Source organism: Schistocerca americana, chromosome X (assembly GCF_021461395.2).
Source record: "Schistocerca americana isolate TAMUIC-IGC-003095 chromosome X, iqSchAmer2.1, whole genome shotgun sequence".
NCBI classification, from domain to species: Eukaryota; Metazoa; Arthropoda; class Insecta; order Orthoptera; family Acrididae; genus Schistocerca; species Schistocerca americana.
Genome location: NC_060130.1, coordinates 611,338,290 through 611,356,427, shown reverse-complemented (window position 1 = coordinate 611,356,427; position 18,138 = coordinate 611,338,290). Strand labels below are relative to the sequence as shown.

The window sequence follows — 18,138 nt, the reverse complement described above, 5'->3', positions numbered from 1 at the left end:
ATTGTTAAACAATATATTAACTAAAAAATGTCTACACACACTATAATATGTATTGGTTTTAAAAGGAAAAAGACAAACAAATTACAGTACTGTACTGTACTGTACTTAATAACGTATATACGATATATACTGTAAACTAAAAAAATTTTATAGCACTGTATATAAAAAAGAAATTTTTACAAAGAAATAAACTACTGTATGTATAAACTAAGAAATGATTATACTTGTGCATTGTTTTTACAGTAAAAATGAAAACAAATTACTTGGGAAAAAGTCAGTGATACATTTTTGTTTAGCAGATGTTATTCTAGATTTAGCTGCAGTGCCCCTCCATTTTTTATCCACAAAATGTACATTGGAGTTGAAGTTGGATTCTGCTCAATGTATTGAAGGGTGATGTCAAAAGCGTTTTTTGCATCATTGTGTGAAATCCGGGTGGGGGGGTTCGTCTTCGCCATCTGAGTCCTCATTCACAGTTTCCTGGCTAACAGCAGCAACAATCCAGTCTTCATTGAGCTCTTCAAAAGTGTCACAGTCTTTGTCACATTTGTTGATCCACTCGTCAACTTCATTGGCAGGGACGTTCGGCTCCAGAGTTTGTAGATCTTTAACGATTTCCAGTGCGTCGTTGTGTTGCTCATCTTCGGTATGCTTATTTTCAGTCGTAGCTTGTGGCCAAAGCTTACGCCACGATTTCCGCGATGTGTCAGGTTTCAGTTCATCTCGTGCTGCAGCGACTGTGTAGATATCATCTTTGATGTTCAGGGATTTCATTGCCTCCAATAAGTTATGACCCCCTTCAGATTTTTCCGAGATTGAGCTGATATACTTTCTGCGATATCGCCTTTTTAACCATTCGATAACGCCATGATCCATTGGTTGGATGAATGAGGTCACATTAGGAGGCAAAGAGTTTTTATGTCCCCTTTCACCAAATCTTTCTCAGATGGATGTGATGGTGCGTTATCCAACAGCAGTAGAGCACGAACAGGCAGACTTTTTTTGCTTCAAGTCTTTTTCGACCGATGGCACAAACTCATCGAAAAACCAGGGTTTAAAAACGTTGCAGTCCATCCAAGCAGATTTTTGATTGCGGTAATAAACCGGCAAGGAAGATAAGTTTATATTTTTGAATGCCCTCGGCTTATTAGATTTGCCGATGATGAACAAGGGGAGCTTCTGGGTACCATCTGCATTGCTACAAGGAATGACTGTTATTCTAACTTCTATAAGTTTCGTTCCTACCACACATTTATTTGAAGCTGCGAGCATTTTTGTTGGCAACATTTTAAAGTTCAGCCCTGTCTCGTTGATGTTATATGCTTGGTAGGGTAACAGTTTATTTTCTTCTACAATTTTATGAAACTTACAGAAAACTCCTTAGCAGCTGTGGCATCGGCAGATAGTTTTTCACCGGAAATAGAAACAAATCGGACACCATTACGTGTTTCTCAACGGTCAATTGAGCCTTCACTGGCAGCAAATTTACTTCCGGCTTCCATTTTTGTGTGCAAAACTATCACTTTTTCTTTGAGAATTGGCCCCTTCTTTCTTGACAAAACCACATCCACAATGCGTTATCAAGCAGTTCAAGTTAGGATTTTTTAATGTTTTGCGATTCTTCAGAGTGTTTTCACCATCAACCGTAACTGTGTAGGATTCAATGTCTTTCCAATTCTTCCTACAATCCTTAGTTGTCGTAACACCTACATTCAGTTCCTTTGCAATTTTTTGGAGCGATCCTCCTTCGTCCAGTCTTTGTAGCACTGCTAATTTTTCATTTAGTGAAAGAGTTACGTGTTTACTTTTAAATCCAGACATGTTGAAAAACGGACAACTGTACACACAATGAATCTACAATAATAAGTATTGTAGAGAACATGGAATAAAGCAAACAACGGCGTTTTTTAATCCCAACTAAGGATAAAACTGCATAACGTACAGTATAACAATATGCACAGCGATAGACACCGCAACAATGGCCCGACAGGCATCCAGTCAGTGACAAGTCGGCAGAGGCTCGCGAGCCTGAGCACGGTTGGACTAACCGGAGTGACGGACCATCCAAGATCGGATTAGAGGGGTTCTACTGTAATCGATCTCTTTCTGTTTAGTAGAGTACAATAGGACTCAATGTCTGCTGACAGTGTATTTTTTCCTGTACTTTCAAATAAGATGTTCATGACCCTTGGTTCTCTCTCTCTCTCTCTCTCTCTCTCTCTCTCTCTCTCTCTCTCTCTCTCTCTGTGTGTGTGTGTGTGTGTGTGTGTGTGTGTGTGTGTGTGTGTGTGTGTGTGTGTTACCATGTCCAGAGTTGAGAAAGAAAACCTACATCGAATACAGTTTCATTCCAATTAAGTGGTTTCTGTCTGTTGTTAATGTGTGTCTTGAAATACTTGTTACTAATCTGTTGTAGACAACTTTGAAATTTGATAAAGAAGCTATTTGGTGCTAACTTAAAATGTCTTTGTTCAGTGGTTTAAATTATTTCCTTTCCCAATATGATTCATTTGCTTGGTAATTTAAGATATACATTTTCAGAATATTTTGAACCTTGTCAATTGCTGTTACAGCCTGTAGTGATCACTAATATGCTCATTATGTCGACTGGAGATAAGACTCGCTATGTTATTGTTACATATAACGTTCATTCAAATGAAACCTGGTCAGTGTGTTTGCCTTCGACTTACACGTAAGGTGGCACCACGTAACTGCAGGTATGATGGTACCTTCTATTGGTAGGGATACTGACGCGTGAGCACCGTTTGACGTTGCATAGCACCAGAGTTGTTTTACGTCGAAGGGTCACACAAGTTGTTATCCACTACCAAACATGCAGGCTATTAAGTAGGAGCTACGTGGAGCGATTCGACTTTCGGCGGCAGAGGTAGTCGGAGGCCATCTAATGTATTGCTGGATGAAGGCTGTGTATGGTGAGTACAGTCTGAATTGTTCAAGTGTTGTGGAATGGTGCAAACGATTCCTTGAGGAGCGCGAGTCACTGGAAGACCATGCTCGTCCTGGACAGGCTCATTGTGTCACCACACCGGAAATGGTTGCAAAAGTGAATGCTTTAGTCTTGGACAACCGTAAAATCACCACGGAAGAGATTCATCAGTTACTGGGTATTAGCGTGAGCTATTCATGGACATAGATTCGCAACGGACAACGAAGTGTGTGACTGGGTCCAGGCCTGGATCCTACAGTAGCCTACGAGCTTCTTCAAGGATGGAATCAACCGACTAGTGTCGCAATGGGGTGAATGTGCCAACAGTTTTGGCGGCTATTTTTGAGTATATATACTGTGTATAACTACATTTTTGAGTTAATGAAATCATTACTGTTACTTACACTGGTGAGGGGGTTTCATTTGAATGCTCCTCATACTTTAGTCAGCTCGTAAGTGTGGGGTCTGTTGTTACAATTTTCAGCATTAAATTAAATTATTTCTGTATACTATATTGTGTACAGTACTGCAGCCACTCACACTAGTGAATGTAGTCTTCTTATGTGTGGTTACTCCTGTGAAATAGAGGAAAATGCACAGAAGAAGAAAGATTTTAATGTGTTGGTTTTGTGTGATATATTAATGTAGAAGGTCATGGGACATACTTATATTTAACACAACATTCAATGTAATTTAAGGTGTGATCCTGTTGTTCATTTATTTGCGGTGTTGTATTGAGTGTTAAGTAATTATATAAGTATTTGATCAAATTCTGCATGCTTTGTTTGGTAGAGATTCAGTTATTGGTGGCAGATTGAGTATGAAAATGTGCCATTTCTTTTGTTTAATAGCTGCTGTTAGTTTTGCTTTGTAGTGCTTCTATACATACTTGTCTTAGATATAAATAGTTTATCATTTAATCATGCATGTTCAGCCTTAAGGTAACAGTAATATGTAATATTAATTATAAATGTACTAATGCCATATAAAATTGTGTTCGTGAACAGTAACTGTTATTTAACAGAAAATGTTCTTCACAACTTTTTTCCGCGCCTACACAGTATATATAAAGAACTACTGATGATACTTACTATAAGGCACAATTTTAATCCATTGCTTATGATCTTCAGTATTGAGAATATTGAAATTTGTACACTTTGCTCGTGTGCACGTTGGAAGTCCCAGTTTGGAGTGTTGCAGTATAGACATACTGTTAGACACAATGGTTTACAATTTTTTTTTTCAGGTACTTTTAAATATAATGTGGTCCATTACTTGAAGTTTTAATATGTAATTTACTATATCAGAAATTGAGAACTGATTTCTGTCAACTCAGTAACACGTGCCGTTGGAACTCAGTATGATGATCTTTAAAGAGAGAATCATAGTTTTTGATCTTAGAAAGTATGCAAATACGTGTAATTGATTTTTTAGTAAATTATTTGTCACATAAGGTAGCTTTGTGATTCCATGGTGATATAGTAATTGATTTATTAGTGATTATATTTGCAGATGATAAAGCAATTGAAAAAATTATTATTCTTATCCATAGGTATGCTGCAAAGACCTGTGGTACTGCATCCAATGCAGCCTCATAAAGTTCAGTTGGTTAGAGCCCAAACTGAAGAACTCGAACTATGTTGGCCAGCAGTTCCCACTGCAGAAGCTTATCGTATACAGCTACATAGATATGAAATGCCACCAAATTGGAGTATGCCATCATATCCCCCAGTACCGATCAGATCTCCACCACAACCTGTTCCTTCACCAACAAAGAGCCCTCCATCTCAGGTTGAGAAAACATCTCCACAAAAAGATAATACTTCATGCAAATCTGCTGCTATTCTTAGCACCCCTGTAATGTCCCCACCATTGAACATTCCACAGGAGAAATCACTGAGTGCAGAACTGGAGGATGCTGATGCAGACTTGTTGTCCTTGCAGAACATTATTGAACCTTTGCCATCAACTAAAATAACACCACCTGCGTTACCTACCTCCACAGTTCCAACAGCTGTTACTGGCATAACACCAGCAAATCAAATGAAACCTCAAGTCGGTGTTATTGCCACTCCTACCACAAAATCTTCATTGGCTTCAATGTTAGCAGGAATTAAATTGCCATTGTCTTCCAGTAACATGCCTGATCTGGTACCTAACACCACTGCAGTGACTACACCTACTACCACAACTGTCTCTACTCTACCCACTCTGCCAGTGCTAACTTCCCCCATTACCTCTCCCAAAATGACTGTACTTACGACAGTGTCATCACCCACAAGAATTGCACCACAACCACAGAATGGGACAAGGGTTGCAACTGTTGCGTCACCAGCTCGCAGCATTATTCCTGTGGTTCAACAGTATTCACCTGGAATTAGAGGTTTGTAATGGTAAACAGTTAATTAAAGTAGGAAAAAGTTATAACATTGAATAATGTGCTAAATGTTAAAAGAAGATTGTTCTTTTATGCGGATTCTTTTAATATTATATTGTTTACACATTTGTGTAGTTTAATGTGTGTGTGTAGTGATTTTATTGTGTTTTTGTGTTACTAGTCTCATGATGTAGTATTTCAGATGTGTGTGAATAAGTTCAGTTTTTGATGTGAGCTTTTGTATTATATTTTGGAGCATATTTTTTAGCCCATTTTTCATATCTATTGACAGTATTATGTGCCTCTTTTCATTGAAATATTATGGCCAAACACCCTAAACTTGTCAGCAAAGTTAACACAATTTATAGCACCTGCCATTTATCCTCTGAAGCACCATTAGTTTTGGAGCAACCAGGGAAGAAATCTTCAAGTCTTCAATTGCTGTCTACATGATAGACATGTGCCATTCTTAGTATTTTATGGTTGATTTTGGGAAACAGAAAACTGTTCTTCTTATTAAGTAATTAGTGTGTGTGTGTGTGTGTGTGTGTGTGTGTGTGTGTGTGTGTGTGTGTAGGGTTGTCAGTAAAGTAACACACTTAGTCCTGAAAGCACATTTATTACATACACCAACATACAGTCACAACAGAATTGAACTTCTGGAGTGAGAGTGCAGCTCTTTATACAAATGTAGAGTATTCTAGATTATACAAATCTAATGGTATTTTGAGAACCTTCCAGAACTGATAAATACTAAATGACAAATAATTGTGAGTGGTAAAGTTTGAACTGACTGCCTGTAGCATGCTAGCTACCAGTACTAACTGATATGCCACACTGCATACACTATAGCTTGTGGCACTGCTCACTGTCCTATAGAAACTGTGACCCACAGTCACAGAATTTCCCATTGGAGCCAACTATAGCACACTGGATCTAGGAGCTTGGCAATGTTCCTTTTGTATGGCAGGGCTGGGTGAGCCTCACATTCTGGTCATGTTGTCACGTTCGCTTCTGTCTGATGATTATCAAAGGTAGTGCCTCCCATTGAAGCTCTGCAATTGTGTAGCAGGTCTTTAGTTTCTTGAAGAAGCAGCCCTAGTCAGTGATCTGCACCGAAGGGCTGCAGTAAAACTTTGTATGGAGGACATAGGTGACATTTCAGTGCTTTGTCTTCTTTATGAAGTGTCATACTCCTCTCTTGTATGTGATGCCTGACAAGCGACAAAGGATGCGATATGGTCCAAATTAGCACTTTGGCAACTTTCTTGATGACACACTTTTCCACAAAGGTGTCAAGTCAGCACCAAGTCTCTCAGTCTGTAACTCGTTTGCTGGTGTTTGACATTATAGTGATGTCGGTCTTTCTCCTGAACAGGGTCAATATGGGAACCAACTGTCTTAATTCTTTGGTTCTGACGGGGTTTTTCACGTAGCCATCATGAATATCACCCATCTGGAACAAGGATAGTTTATCCATTGTTGTTTCGCCTCGCAACCGTGGTGCAAATAGAACAGTGTCAAGAAAATAGTGTCTTGCTTTGATGCGTCGTATGCAGGTGTTGTGGTGGGCAGTATTTTATCCCAATGTGTCTGTCTGATGTAAATGTATATCTGCAGCATATCTGCTACTGCATTATTGAAGTATTTTATGAAACCATTCATGGGTGGGTTAAATTGCAATGTGAAATTACCCCTCTTGCTAGTGTCAACTGGAAGACTTTTTCATAATCAGAGATTGTCACACGGAGTGCTCTCTGCTTCAAAGTGATGTGTTCTGCAAGGAGCCTAGCAATTTCTGCGGCTTTGGCACTCGACACAGCTTTGGTGACAATGTAGCGGCTGAGGTAGTCAGTGAAGACTGTTTTCCATCAATTCATGTTTGTTAACTTTGGAAACCACCTCCAGAAGTTGATTCCAATCAGGTTGAATGGTGCTATAGCAGGTGGAATTGGTATCAGATGCTCTGGAGACAGTTGCAGTATGTGCTTCTGTTGCTGGCATTCCTTGCAGTAGCTCTTATATTATCCAGTGGATCAGTGGAGGCCTGGCCAGAGATATGTGTATTCTTAAATTCCATGTGACCAGATGTTGGAGTGTCGTGGAAGCACTTAGGATTTGCTGGCCACAGATGAACTGGGATGACGAGCAATGATTTCCATCCTGTTCTATCTTAGTTCCTCTTAAACAATTTTCTGTTTCTTATTTGTAATTCTCCTTTCGTCAGTTCTTCCCCCTTCAAGGTTTCCATGGTTTTTAGCTGTGCTGGATATTCCCTCTCTTCAGCAGCAGTGTCATTTACTGCAGTGGTTGATAACCTTTTGTTAACACTGTGGTGTTCCGCCATAGGTTTCTTTGGAGAATAGTTGACGTTGTTAGGTTTACATCCATTTTTAATACCACTGTGATGACATATTCCTGAAATCTCAGTGGCCATCTCGCCACCCAGCCCAATGGCTCCTTCAGGCTAGTCAAACAGCATGTAGAGAATCGAGGGTTGTCACAGTGGAGAATGTTTTGCCAAATAAATATGACTAGAAATTATTGATGGCCCAAAGAACTGCAAGGCACCAATTGTCCCTTGGGGACTTCGCAAGTGCTCTGGAAGCATAAGCTGTCACTTGTTTTGTACCTTCCTGCAATTGTACTAGAACTTCACCCATTCCATAATTACTGTATCGTCAGTGTGAAGTTATGTCTTTGCATTCTCGTTGTACAATGCTAGGACTGTGCGTGATGTTAGCACGTCCTTAAGGACAAGGAAAGATGTTTCTTGCACCTTGTTTCAGGAAAGGAATGTGCCTTCACACAGAAGTCATTTATTGATTGGCGGAAGTTTGAGCACATTCAGAGAACTTCATATATCATAAATGTACTGAGGAGTCATAAAATCTGCGACTTCTCTTATTTTCTGTGGAGTGATATGGACTCCATTGCCATTCAGTAGATGCCCCAAGACTTTATTATTTGGTTGGTGAAGAGGCATTTCTTTTAGATTCAGGCTAGGCCTGCAGTCTGAAAGCTCTTCAACATGGTAGTCATGTGGCCCAGATATTCTTCAAAAATCCTCCAAAAAGTGTCATCCAGATAGCAATGACATGTCATCCATTTCAGGTGTTGAAGCAGGTCATCCATCGTATGTTCAGAGGTGTCTGGAGCGTAATGCAGTCCAAAAGGCGTAACTTTTAGACTCATAGAGGTCTCAGGTGTCACAAAGGTTGTCTCTTTCCTGGTCAGCCCATCAACCTTCAATTGCCAGTTGCTCATCTGTATGTCCGTAGTGGAGAAGTACTTGGCACCTCTCAAGCGCAGCAGTGGGTACACTTTTTCATGATTTTTTTTCAGTCATTCATAGTTAATGCAGAGAAGCCATGTGCTACGCTGCTTCATAAGGACCATAGATGATGACCAAGGACACTGTTAAGTTATGTCATCTTGCATCATCTTCTCCACTTTCTCCTGTATTATGCACTGTTCATCTGATGACACTCTATATAAGTGCTGGCTAACTGATGAATAATCCCCAGAGTTGATACTGTGTTTACCATGGGCCGCTTGGTTATCTTTTCTCCACATTCGATTTGAAAGCATCCAAAAAGTGCTGCAGTTTTATAACACTCACTGACATTGTTCCTCTTGTCAGGCAAGATCCTTTTGGCAGTTAGTGTACTGTCTGTAGAGGTAGTGGAGTAAGGTTTTTGGTCAATGTCAGTGAGTTGCCCATCCTGTTCTGGTTTGACCGTTCTTATGGTACTGTTAGTGATGATTTGTGGCTGTTAATGACATTTAATGATCAACTTTTCTGCTTGACCATCTGTAATGCTTACAATTGCTGCTGGTGTACAGATTTCCTTTGTAACCTTGAGTAGCTTTTTGTGATAGAGGAAAGCTTCACAATTTAATTGAGAATCTAGATTGATGACTGGAACTCGTCTTGTTGATGGTGGCAGGATAACATCATCTTCAGCAGCAGACAACTTCCCAGAGCAATCTTAGTTAAGTGTGCGTGCTGAAAAAGCTTCGTCAACCTGGAACTCTAATCTCCCACAGTATATGTCTGTTTGTGATGCCTGCTAGAAGTCTCAGCTGGGAATAACTTATGACTATGTTCTGACAGAATGATAAATTTGAAGGTCTGCATAGTTGTTCATGCAATGTATACCCCTGTTGCAAGGATGTATTTCCCATTAGCAACATTTGGTACAATTGCTTTTGCATCACGGAATGTGGTCCCTTTAAATGGCAATGATACACATTAGATATTAAATAAAAAAAGCCGTTCAGTTGCTTAGCACCAAGACAGGCTGGCCATTGATGATGACCTCTGACACCATGGCCTCAGCTCCATAGATAGTCTTTCTGAATTTCGTGGCTAGAAGAGCAGCTGGTACCTCTGTACAGTGATAGGGAATGACTACAGCTTGTTTGGGAGCAACCACATTCAGGGTATAGTGCTGGTCTTCATACCGGATGAAGAGTGCAGCTATTTATACAAACATCGAATATTACAGAGTATACAAAAATTTTAACGTAAGAAATTTCAAGAAACTCCCAGAAGTAATATATATTAAATGACAAATAATTGTAGGTGCCCAGGTTTGTACTGGTGATCCCCAGCATGCCAGCCAGGAGTGGTAACGGCTACGTTGCAGTGCACACCTAGCAGCTTGTAGCAGTATTATGTGATTACTGATCTGTCTTCATGCATAATGAACTGAACTGAAATGAAATTATCTTCCTATGGGTGTACATATTCCTAAATGTCTTTGATATAGACCTAACCTAATTAGACAATGAATTTTTTTTATCATAACTCTTTGGTACTGAATGGAGGTTGAATACTGTGTGCTTGTGGGGACAAAGGATATGTTGGAAAATGCATGTGCATGTAAAATTATGTGTTACAAGCAATAAATTGAATTGATATTGAATTTTTGGCTTTGCCTTTTGTCAGTTTGTTAGTGGACATTTGTGCTGATGGACAACTGGTTTGTGACATTGGCTGTATAAAAAGCTATGCGGTAGTTGCAGTGGAGTTATGACATGGCTACTTTTGTTGGATAGAAATGCCTTTGATGGTATGGCTATAACAGTGATAAGACTGGAATAGACTTTGGTGGCTGAATGCTTGGGAAATGGTCATATCTGAGACTGTTATCACAGATAATACTCCTGTGATAAGGGATTGTGAACATGACTGGAAGGAGGCCCTTCGTTGTTTATCCTTTCATGTTCACTTGTGACTAGTCATTTCAGTCGTTCTTGGAAATTGTTTCTCTCTACATTTGATTTTATTTATATGAAAGGTAATTTTTTCACTGTGTGTGTCATTACCATTTTACTGTATGAGTTGTTTCTGCTTTACATTATATATTGAGTTAATTCTAGTAAACAACTCCTTAAAGAATCATCCTGAATAATCCAGTTACATTTAATGCCTCCTTCCTCATTTATCCTTTTGAAGCAAACAAAAAGATAGGATACTTGGCTTGGTAACTACATAGTGTGTATAATTGACTTTGGTTTTACTAGACATTTATGGATATCGATATCCTCAATCTGCAGCTATAAGCTGATGGCACAGTATCTAAATGTTTGTTGTATCAGTTTCCATAAGTCAAGGGAAAATAGGGATGTTGATTGCTTGAAAAATATTGAGTTGAATGTGGTTAACCTTAGAACAAAAAACACTGCAACATGTGTGTGTGTATACAACTGTTTCACCTTATATCTAGTCAGAAGCTCATTGTCTAATGGGTGATGTTGCTGCCTCTAGATCACATGGTCCGGAGTTCGATTCCCGGTCAGGTTGGGGATTTTCTCTGCCCGGGAATTGGGTGTTTGTGTTGTCCTCATCATCATTCGGGTAGTGGTGATACTGGAAATGTAAATTTGGAACTTATACAAGCGCTGATGACCTTGATTCTGAGCGGCCCACAAACCAACATCACCACCACCAACACCTAATATCTAAATAAATGCAGGCACATTAACATGTTTTGTTAGTGAAACTACATATAAAGTGGCTCTAAATATACTTGTGCAGTGCAGAAGCAGATGAGATCCTGATGACCAAAATGTCATAGTAATTGGGAATGTTAACCATCTAAAGATAGGCATATTAGCCCAAAACTGGTTATGGCATTGAAATAAAGCATTTCAAAAGTATATGTGCCATTAGCCACCAACATACAACAAAGTATCAGAACAAGTATCCTGGCAAAGATATTGTGAAGCTTAGAATATGTTTGAGTATACAAAATTGAAGTCAGCTTAGTGTAAGAAGAGTAATGTAAACGTAGACACTGATCACCCCCCACCTCCCACCCTCCAGTAATAACAGAGCGTACAGTGATGTGTATCCTGTAAATTGCACTGATATGAGTTCCACAGGACTTCATCTTACGAAGCTACTATTTATATGACAAAGGTTTGGGTAGAGGATTGGAAGAGTTTAAAGGGTCCCCCAGGAGCATTCAAAACAGGCTGTATGGGGCATAGTCAGGATATTACGTAGACCACTTAGGCAGTGATTCTTTGCTGTGAAACAGAACTTGTAAACTCAACAGTTAACATCTTGTAATATGAAATGATTACATATAGCATGTGCTTAATTATACATATTATCTCAAGGACATATTTTTGTAGTCCTGTGTAGTCAGGTTCATCTGGAAAGACATGAAAGACTATGCACGTATTCCTCCACACATTCTGCCTTGAAGGTATCGCTTTTATTGTATTTTATGGATATTTTGTAGTTTATAACTACTTAAGACTACCTGCTGTAGCAAGAATATCTGCAACTGCTCTCCAAGTCGAAATAGGACTCTCACATTAAGAAAATAGTCTTTAGATAATCTGCCATACAGTGTGCATTTAAGCGTGCCTATAACATGTGCTCCTTGTTGTGGATAACACTGTTCAGTAGACATGTGTCCGGTTGTCTTGATCCTGTACCACCTTCATGGGCACTGTGTGCAGTGTTTTATGTACACACTGGTAGCAAAAGTGCATCCTAGTGAAAATAGAAATATATATTCCCCCTTATTTGACATAATCATAAGGCATTCGGACACACTATTATTTCAAAAGTAATCACAATAACTGTCAGTACATTAATCCCACCGAGATAAGAGGGTTACTGCCTTCTAGGAAATATGTTGCCAGTTGCCTATGGAACCACAATTGTATTGATGGATATAGCTCTTTGTGCGAACCATATTGATGGCCACGAATCTCTTATCTTCAGGGCTCCAAAAATATGGAAATCACACGAGGAGAGATCGAGGCTTGTTTGAAGAATGTGTTGTAAAGGCTTCCCAGTGAAACTGCTAGAGCATAGTAGAAACAACTTTGGCAGCATGAGGGCAGGCTGTGGAAAAGAGTTCGGAAAGGCAGCTGTTGAAGGGGCTTTGCTTTGATGGAACAAATGATCTTGTTTTGCTTTTCTAATATGAGTGTTACAGGTGAGGAGCTATAGAAGGGACTGTGACCACATGCTAAAGCAGAAAGGGTATGAGGAAATCTTGGTGCCTATCTGTTTGCATATAGCTAGGATAAGACTGTATAAGATAGTGAAATATGATCAAGCAGGCAAATGTCAAAGTACACAGGTATTTATTACCAGCATCAGACACTATTAGTTTGCTTCTTCAGGGTCCTGGAGGGCAACATGACTGTACTCAACAATTGGGAGGACAAGTGTTTGTACCGCTTTCTTTTTCATTTCTAAAGCAAAGAGTTTAATTTTTGTGCTGGATAGAGGCTATTTTGTATGTTGTTGCAGTTTGTTCTTAATTTTTTTGTCTAGTATTATGTCTGTACTCTACAGAGCAGGAGATGAAATTTGTGTGCCGTGGTTAGATTTATGTGTACATCTACATCTATACTCCACAAGTTAATTCACGATGTGTAGGGGAGGGTACTTAGTGTACCATTGTCACTTCCCCATTTTCCAGTTCCATTTGCAAATGGTTCATGGGAAGAACAATTGCTAAGCTTCTGTATGGCCTTGAATCTCTCTGGTGTTAACTTCATGGTCTTTTCACAAGATAGATGTAAGAGGAAGACGTATATTTGTTGACTCTTCTAGGAACATAGACTCTTGGATCTTCAAAGGTAGACGTCTCCTGCAGCGTCTGCCTCTAGAGTTCGCTGAGCATTTCAGTGGTGCTTTCGTTCTTACTAAATGAACCTGTAATAAATGTGCTGCTCTTCTTTGGATCTTCTCTATTTCCTCTATTGACCCTATGTAGTGCGGCTCTCACACTGACGAGCAGTATTCAAGATTTGGTTGAACGAGTGTTTTGTAAGCTGGTTCCTTTGTTGATGTACTACATTTCCTGAGGAGTCTTCCAATGAATGTGTCTGCCATTGGGCTTACCTGCGATTACTTTTATGTTGTTGATCTACTCAAAATTGCTCGGTACACATACTCCTAGATGTTTTATGGAAGTAACTATTTCCAGTGATTGTTGTGCAATTCTACAATGTAGGATCTCCATTTCTGTATGTATTCGCAATACATTATTTTTGTTTATGTTGAGGTTCACTTGACACTTCCTGCATCAAGAGTCGATCCTCTGCAGGTCTTCCTGCATTTCGCTACATTTTTGTAGTGTTAAGACTTCTCTGTGTACAACAGCATCATTTGTGGAAAGCCTCGTGGAACTTCTGACATTATCTACTTGGTCATTTACATATTGTGAAAAGTAATGAGTGTATAACACTTCCTTGGGGCACATCCACAGCTACCTCTGTGTCTGCTCTTCATTGAGAATGACCTGATCTGTTCTGTTTGCTGGAAATTCTTGAGTCCTGTCATACAGTTGGTCTGATATTCCGCACGCTTTTTGGTTCATTAGGCGGTAGTACAAAACTGTATCATATGCCATCCAAAAGTCAAGAAACGTGGTGTCTGCCTGGGCACCTGTTTCTACTACTTTCTTAATCTTGTAGAATAAGAGAGTGAGCTGGGTTTCACACAATCATTTTCATGTAAAACATGTTCCAAAATCCTAGAATAGACCGAAAATCTTAAATTTGTGGTAACAGCTTATGGGACCAAACTGGTTAGGTGGTCTAACTTAAACTAGCTTACGATAAGGATAAAACACACACACACACACACACACACACACACACACACACACAGAGAGAGAGAGAGAGAGAGAGAGAGAGAGAGAGAGAGAGCGCTACCAGAAGAGGAGCAAGTTCTTTTGCATAGTCTATGTAGAACTGAATTGGTATCCTATTGGATACAGTGACCTTTCATCTGTTGAGCAATTTCATTGGGTTTTCTATCCCTTGGTGCCTTACTTCAATATCTGTAATTTTGCAGTTTTTTTGAAGATTTAGAGGGGAAACTGTTGTACCTCTTCCTCAGTGAAAAGTTTTCGAAAAAGATAGTTAGTATTCCAGACTACCCCCCTCTACCCCCCTCTCCCCCCTCCCCTCTCTCCACCCCCCTCCCCATTCCCCCCCTCCCCATTCCCCCCTCCCCATTCCCCCCTCCCCATTCCCCCCTCCCCATTCCCCCCTCCCCATTCCCCCCTCCCCATTCCCCCCTCCCCATTCCCCCCTCCCCATTCCCCCCTCCCTCTCCCCTTCTTCCTCCCTCCCTCCTCCCTCTCCCCATTCCCCCCTCCCTCTCCCCTTCTCCCTCCCTCCCTCTCTCCCTCTCCCCATTCCCCCCTCCCTCTCCCCATTCCCCCCCTCCCTCTCCCCATTCCCCCCTCCCTCTCCCCTTCTCCCTCCCTCCCTCTCCCCTTCTCCCTCCCTCCCTCTCCCCTTCTCCCTCCCTCCCTCCTCCCTCTCCCCTCCTCCCTCCCTCCCTCCTCCCTCTCCCCTCCTCCCTCCCTCCCTCCTCCCTCTCCCCTCCTCCCTCTCCCCTCCTCCCTCTCCCCTCCTCCCTCTCCCCTCCTCCCTCTCCCCTCCTCCCTCTCCCCTCCTCCCTCTCCCCTCCTCCCTCTCCCCTCCTCCCTCTCCCCTCCTCCCTCTCCCCTCCTCCCTCTCCCCTCCTCCCTCTCCCCTCCTCCCTCTCCCCTCCTCCCTCTCCCCTCCTCCCTCTCCCCTCCTCCCTCTCCCCTCCTCCCTCTCCCCTCCTCCCTCTCCCCTCCTCCCTCTCCCCTCCTCCCTCTCCCCTCCTCCCTCTCCCCTCCTCCCTCTCCCCTCCTCCCCCTCCCCCTCCTCCCCCTCCCCCTCCTCCCCCTCCTCCCCCTCCCCCTCCTCCCTCTCCCCCTCCTCCCTCTCCCCCTCCTCCCTCTCCCCTCCTCCCTCTCCCCTCCTCCCTCTCCCCTCCTCCCTCTCCCCTCCTCCCTCTCCCCTCCTCCCTCTCCCCTCCTCCCTCTCCCCTCCTCCCTCTCCCCTCCTCCCTCTCCCCTCCTCCCTCTCCCCTCCTCCCTCTCCCCTCCTCCCTCTCCCCTCCTCCCTCTCCCCTCCTCCCTCTCCCCTCCTCCCTCTCCCCTCCTCCCTCTCCCCTCCTCCCTCTCCCCTCCTCCCTCTCCCCTCCTCCCTCTCCCCTCCTCCCTCTCCCCTCCTCCCTCTCCCCTCCTCCCTCTCCCCTCCTCCCTCTCCCCTCCTCCCTCTCCCCTCCTCCCTCTCCCCTCCTCCCTCTCCCCTCCTCCCTCTCCCCTCCTCCCTCTCCCCTCCTCCCTCTCCCCTCCTCCCTCTCCCCTCCTCCCTCTCCCCTCCTCCCTCTCCCCTCCTCCCTCTCCCCCTCCTCCCTCTCCCCCTCCTCCCTCTCCCCCTCCTCCCTCTCCCCCTCCTCCCTCTCCCCCTCCTCCCTCTCCCTCTCCCCCTCCCCCCTCTCCCTCTCCCCCTCCTCCCTCTCCCTCTCCCCCTCCTCCCTCTCCCTCTCCCCCTCCTCCCTCTCCCCCTCCTCCCTCTCCCTCTCCCCCTCCTCCCTCTCCCTCTCCCCCTCCCCCTCCTCCCTCTCTCCCTCCTCCCTCTCCCCTCTCCCCTCCTCCCTCTCCCCGCCTCCCCTCTCTCCCGCTCTCTCTCCCGCCTTCCCTCCCTCCCCCCTCCCTCTCCCTCTCTCTCCCGCCTTCCCTCCCTCCCCCTCCCTCTCCCTCTCTCTCCCGCCTTCCCTCCCTCCCCCCTCCCTCTCCCGCTCTCTCCCGCCTTCCCTCCCTCCCCCTCCCTCTCCCGCTCTCTCCCGCCTTCCCTCCCTCCCCCTCCCTCTCCCGCTCTCTCCCGCCTTCCCTCCCTCCCCCCTCCCTCTCCCGCTCTCTCCCGCCTTCCCTCCCTCCCCCCTCCCCCCCTCCCTCTCTCTCCCGCCTTCCCTCTCTCCCCCCTCCCCCCCTCCCTCTCTCTCCCGCCTTCCCTCTCTCCCCCCCTCCCCCCTCCATCTCTCTCCCTCCCCCCTCCATCTCTCTCCCTCCCCCCCTCCATCTCTCTCCCTCCCCCCTCCATCTCTCTCCCTCCCCCCTCCATCTCTCTCCCTCCCCCCCTCCCCCTCCATCTCTCCCCTCTCCCCCTCCCTCTCTCTCTCAATACACTCCTCTAACAGCATTTAACTGATCTTTTGCCATACATTCCATTGGAGTTCAGAATTTCATTTCTGGTTTGTCAGCTTTCTGCCTCTAGTACTAAGTTCAAATGGTTCTGAGCATTATGGGACTTAACTGCTGAGGTTATCAGTCCCTTAGAACGTAGAACTACTTAAACCTAACTAACCTAAGGACATCACACACACATCCATGCCCGAGGCAGGATTCGAACCTGTGACCATAGGGGCCGCGCAGTTCCGGACTGAAGTGCCTAGAACTGCTCGGCCACACTGGCCAGCTCTCTAGTACTAAGTGGGCATGTTTCCAAGAGACTACTTAGAGACTTTTCCATAAACGCTTCTAAGGTTCATTAATTCTGTATTATCATTTTCTTTCTCTGATGTGATGTGCCATGTCGAATGGTATCATGTCTGGACTAAGAACACATCTTACAGGGGTTGTGGAGGGATTTCTCTATGCTAAAAACCCAACATGTGCACACCACACATTCTCTGCTACCCTGGTAACTGCTTCCTGTATGTAGTGCATAACTGACCTATGAAGGTGGTCCCACATTTCTCCACGCTATAGTGAAGGTTGAGAAATTGGCATCCCAGAATCATCTGAGCCTCTGGTTTAACCCTTCCACTTGACTCCACACCAGAAGACTGAGCACAGTCCTAGCACTAGGTAGGACTAAATAATGGAGGGTCTCCTGAAATTTTCACCCAGTGAGTGTAGAATAACTAATCAGGATCATGTGGGTTTAGGATGAACTGAGCTTTAACCAAGAATTTCGTAATAGCTATCAGGTTAATTGGTTTTGCACTTAAATATCACCAGTGGACTGAACATACGAGGTGCATTCCAGTTCTAAGTTTTCCGATTTTTTTTCTCCGGACTGGAAAGAGATAGAAACATGCGCATTGTTCTAAAATGAGGCCGCATTCATTGTCAATACGTCCCAGAGATGGCAGCACCATACGGCAGATGGAATTTTACCACCAGCGGCGAGAATGAGAACTGTTTTAAATACTTAAAATGGCGATGTTTCCTTACTTGAACAGCGTGCAATCATTCATTTTCTGAATTTGCGTGGTGTGAAACCAATTGAAATTCATCGAAAGTTGAAGGAGACATGTGGTGATGGAGTTATGGATGTGTCGAAAGTGCATTCGTGGGTGCGACAGTTTAATGAAAAAATGGAAATGTCGTGTGGCTAGGGCCTCCCGTCGGGTAGATGAAGGCAGAACATCGTGTGACAACAGACCGAAACAACCTTGGGCTCGCATAAGCCGGTCTGACGACGTGATCGAGAAAGTGGA

The 18,138-nt window shown here is 43.4% G+C and overlaps 1 protein-coding gene across 1 annotated transcript in view; it reads left to right on the top strand.

The window, feature by feature from the left end:
- The window catches only part of LOC124555301 (host cell factor 1-like), a 259,704-nt gene that overhangs the window by 87,014 nt on the left and 154,552 nt on the right, over positions 1-18,138 (top strand). Inside the window, 2 exon segments of the mRNA XM_047129175.1 lie at positions 4,500-4,521; positions 4,524-5,330. Coding sequence (XP_046985131.1) covers positions 4,500-4,521; positions 4,524-5,330 — 829 coding nt within the window.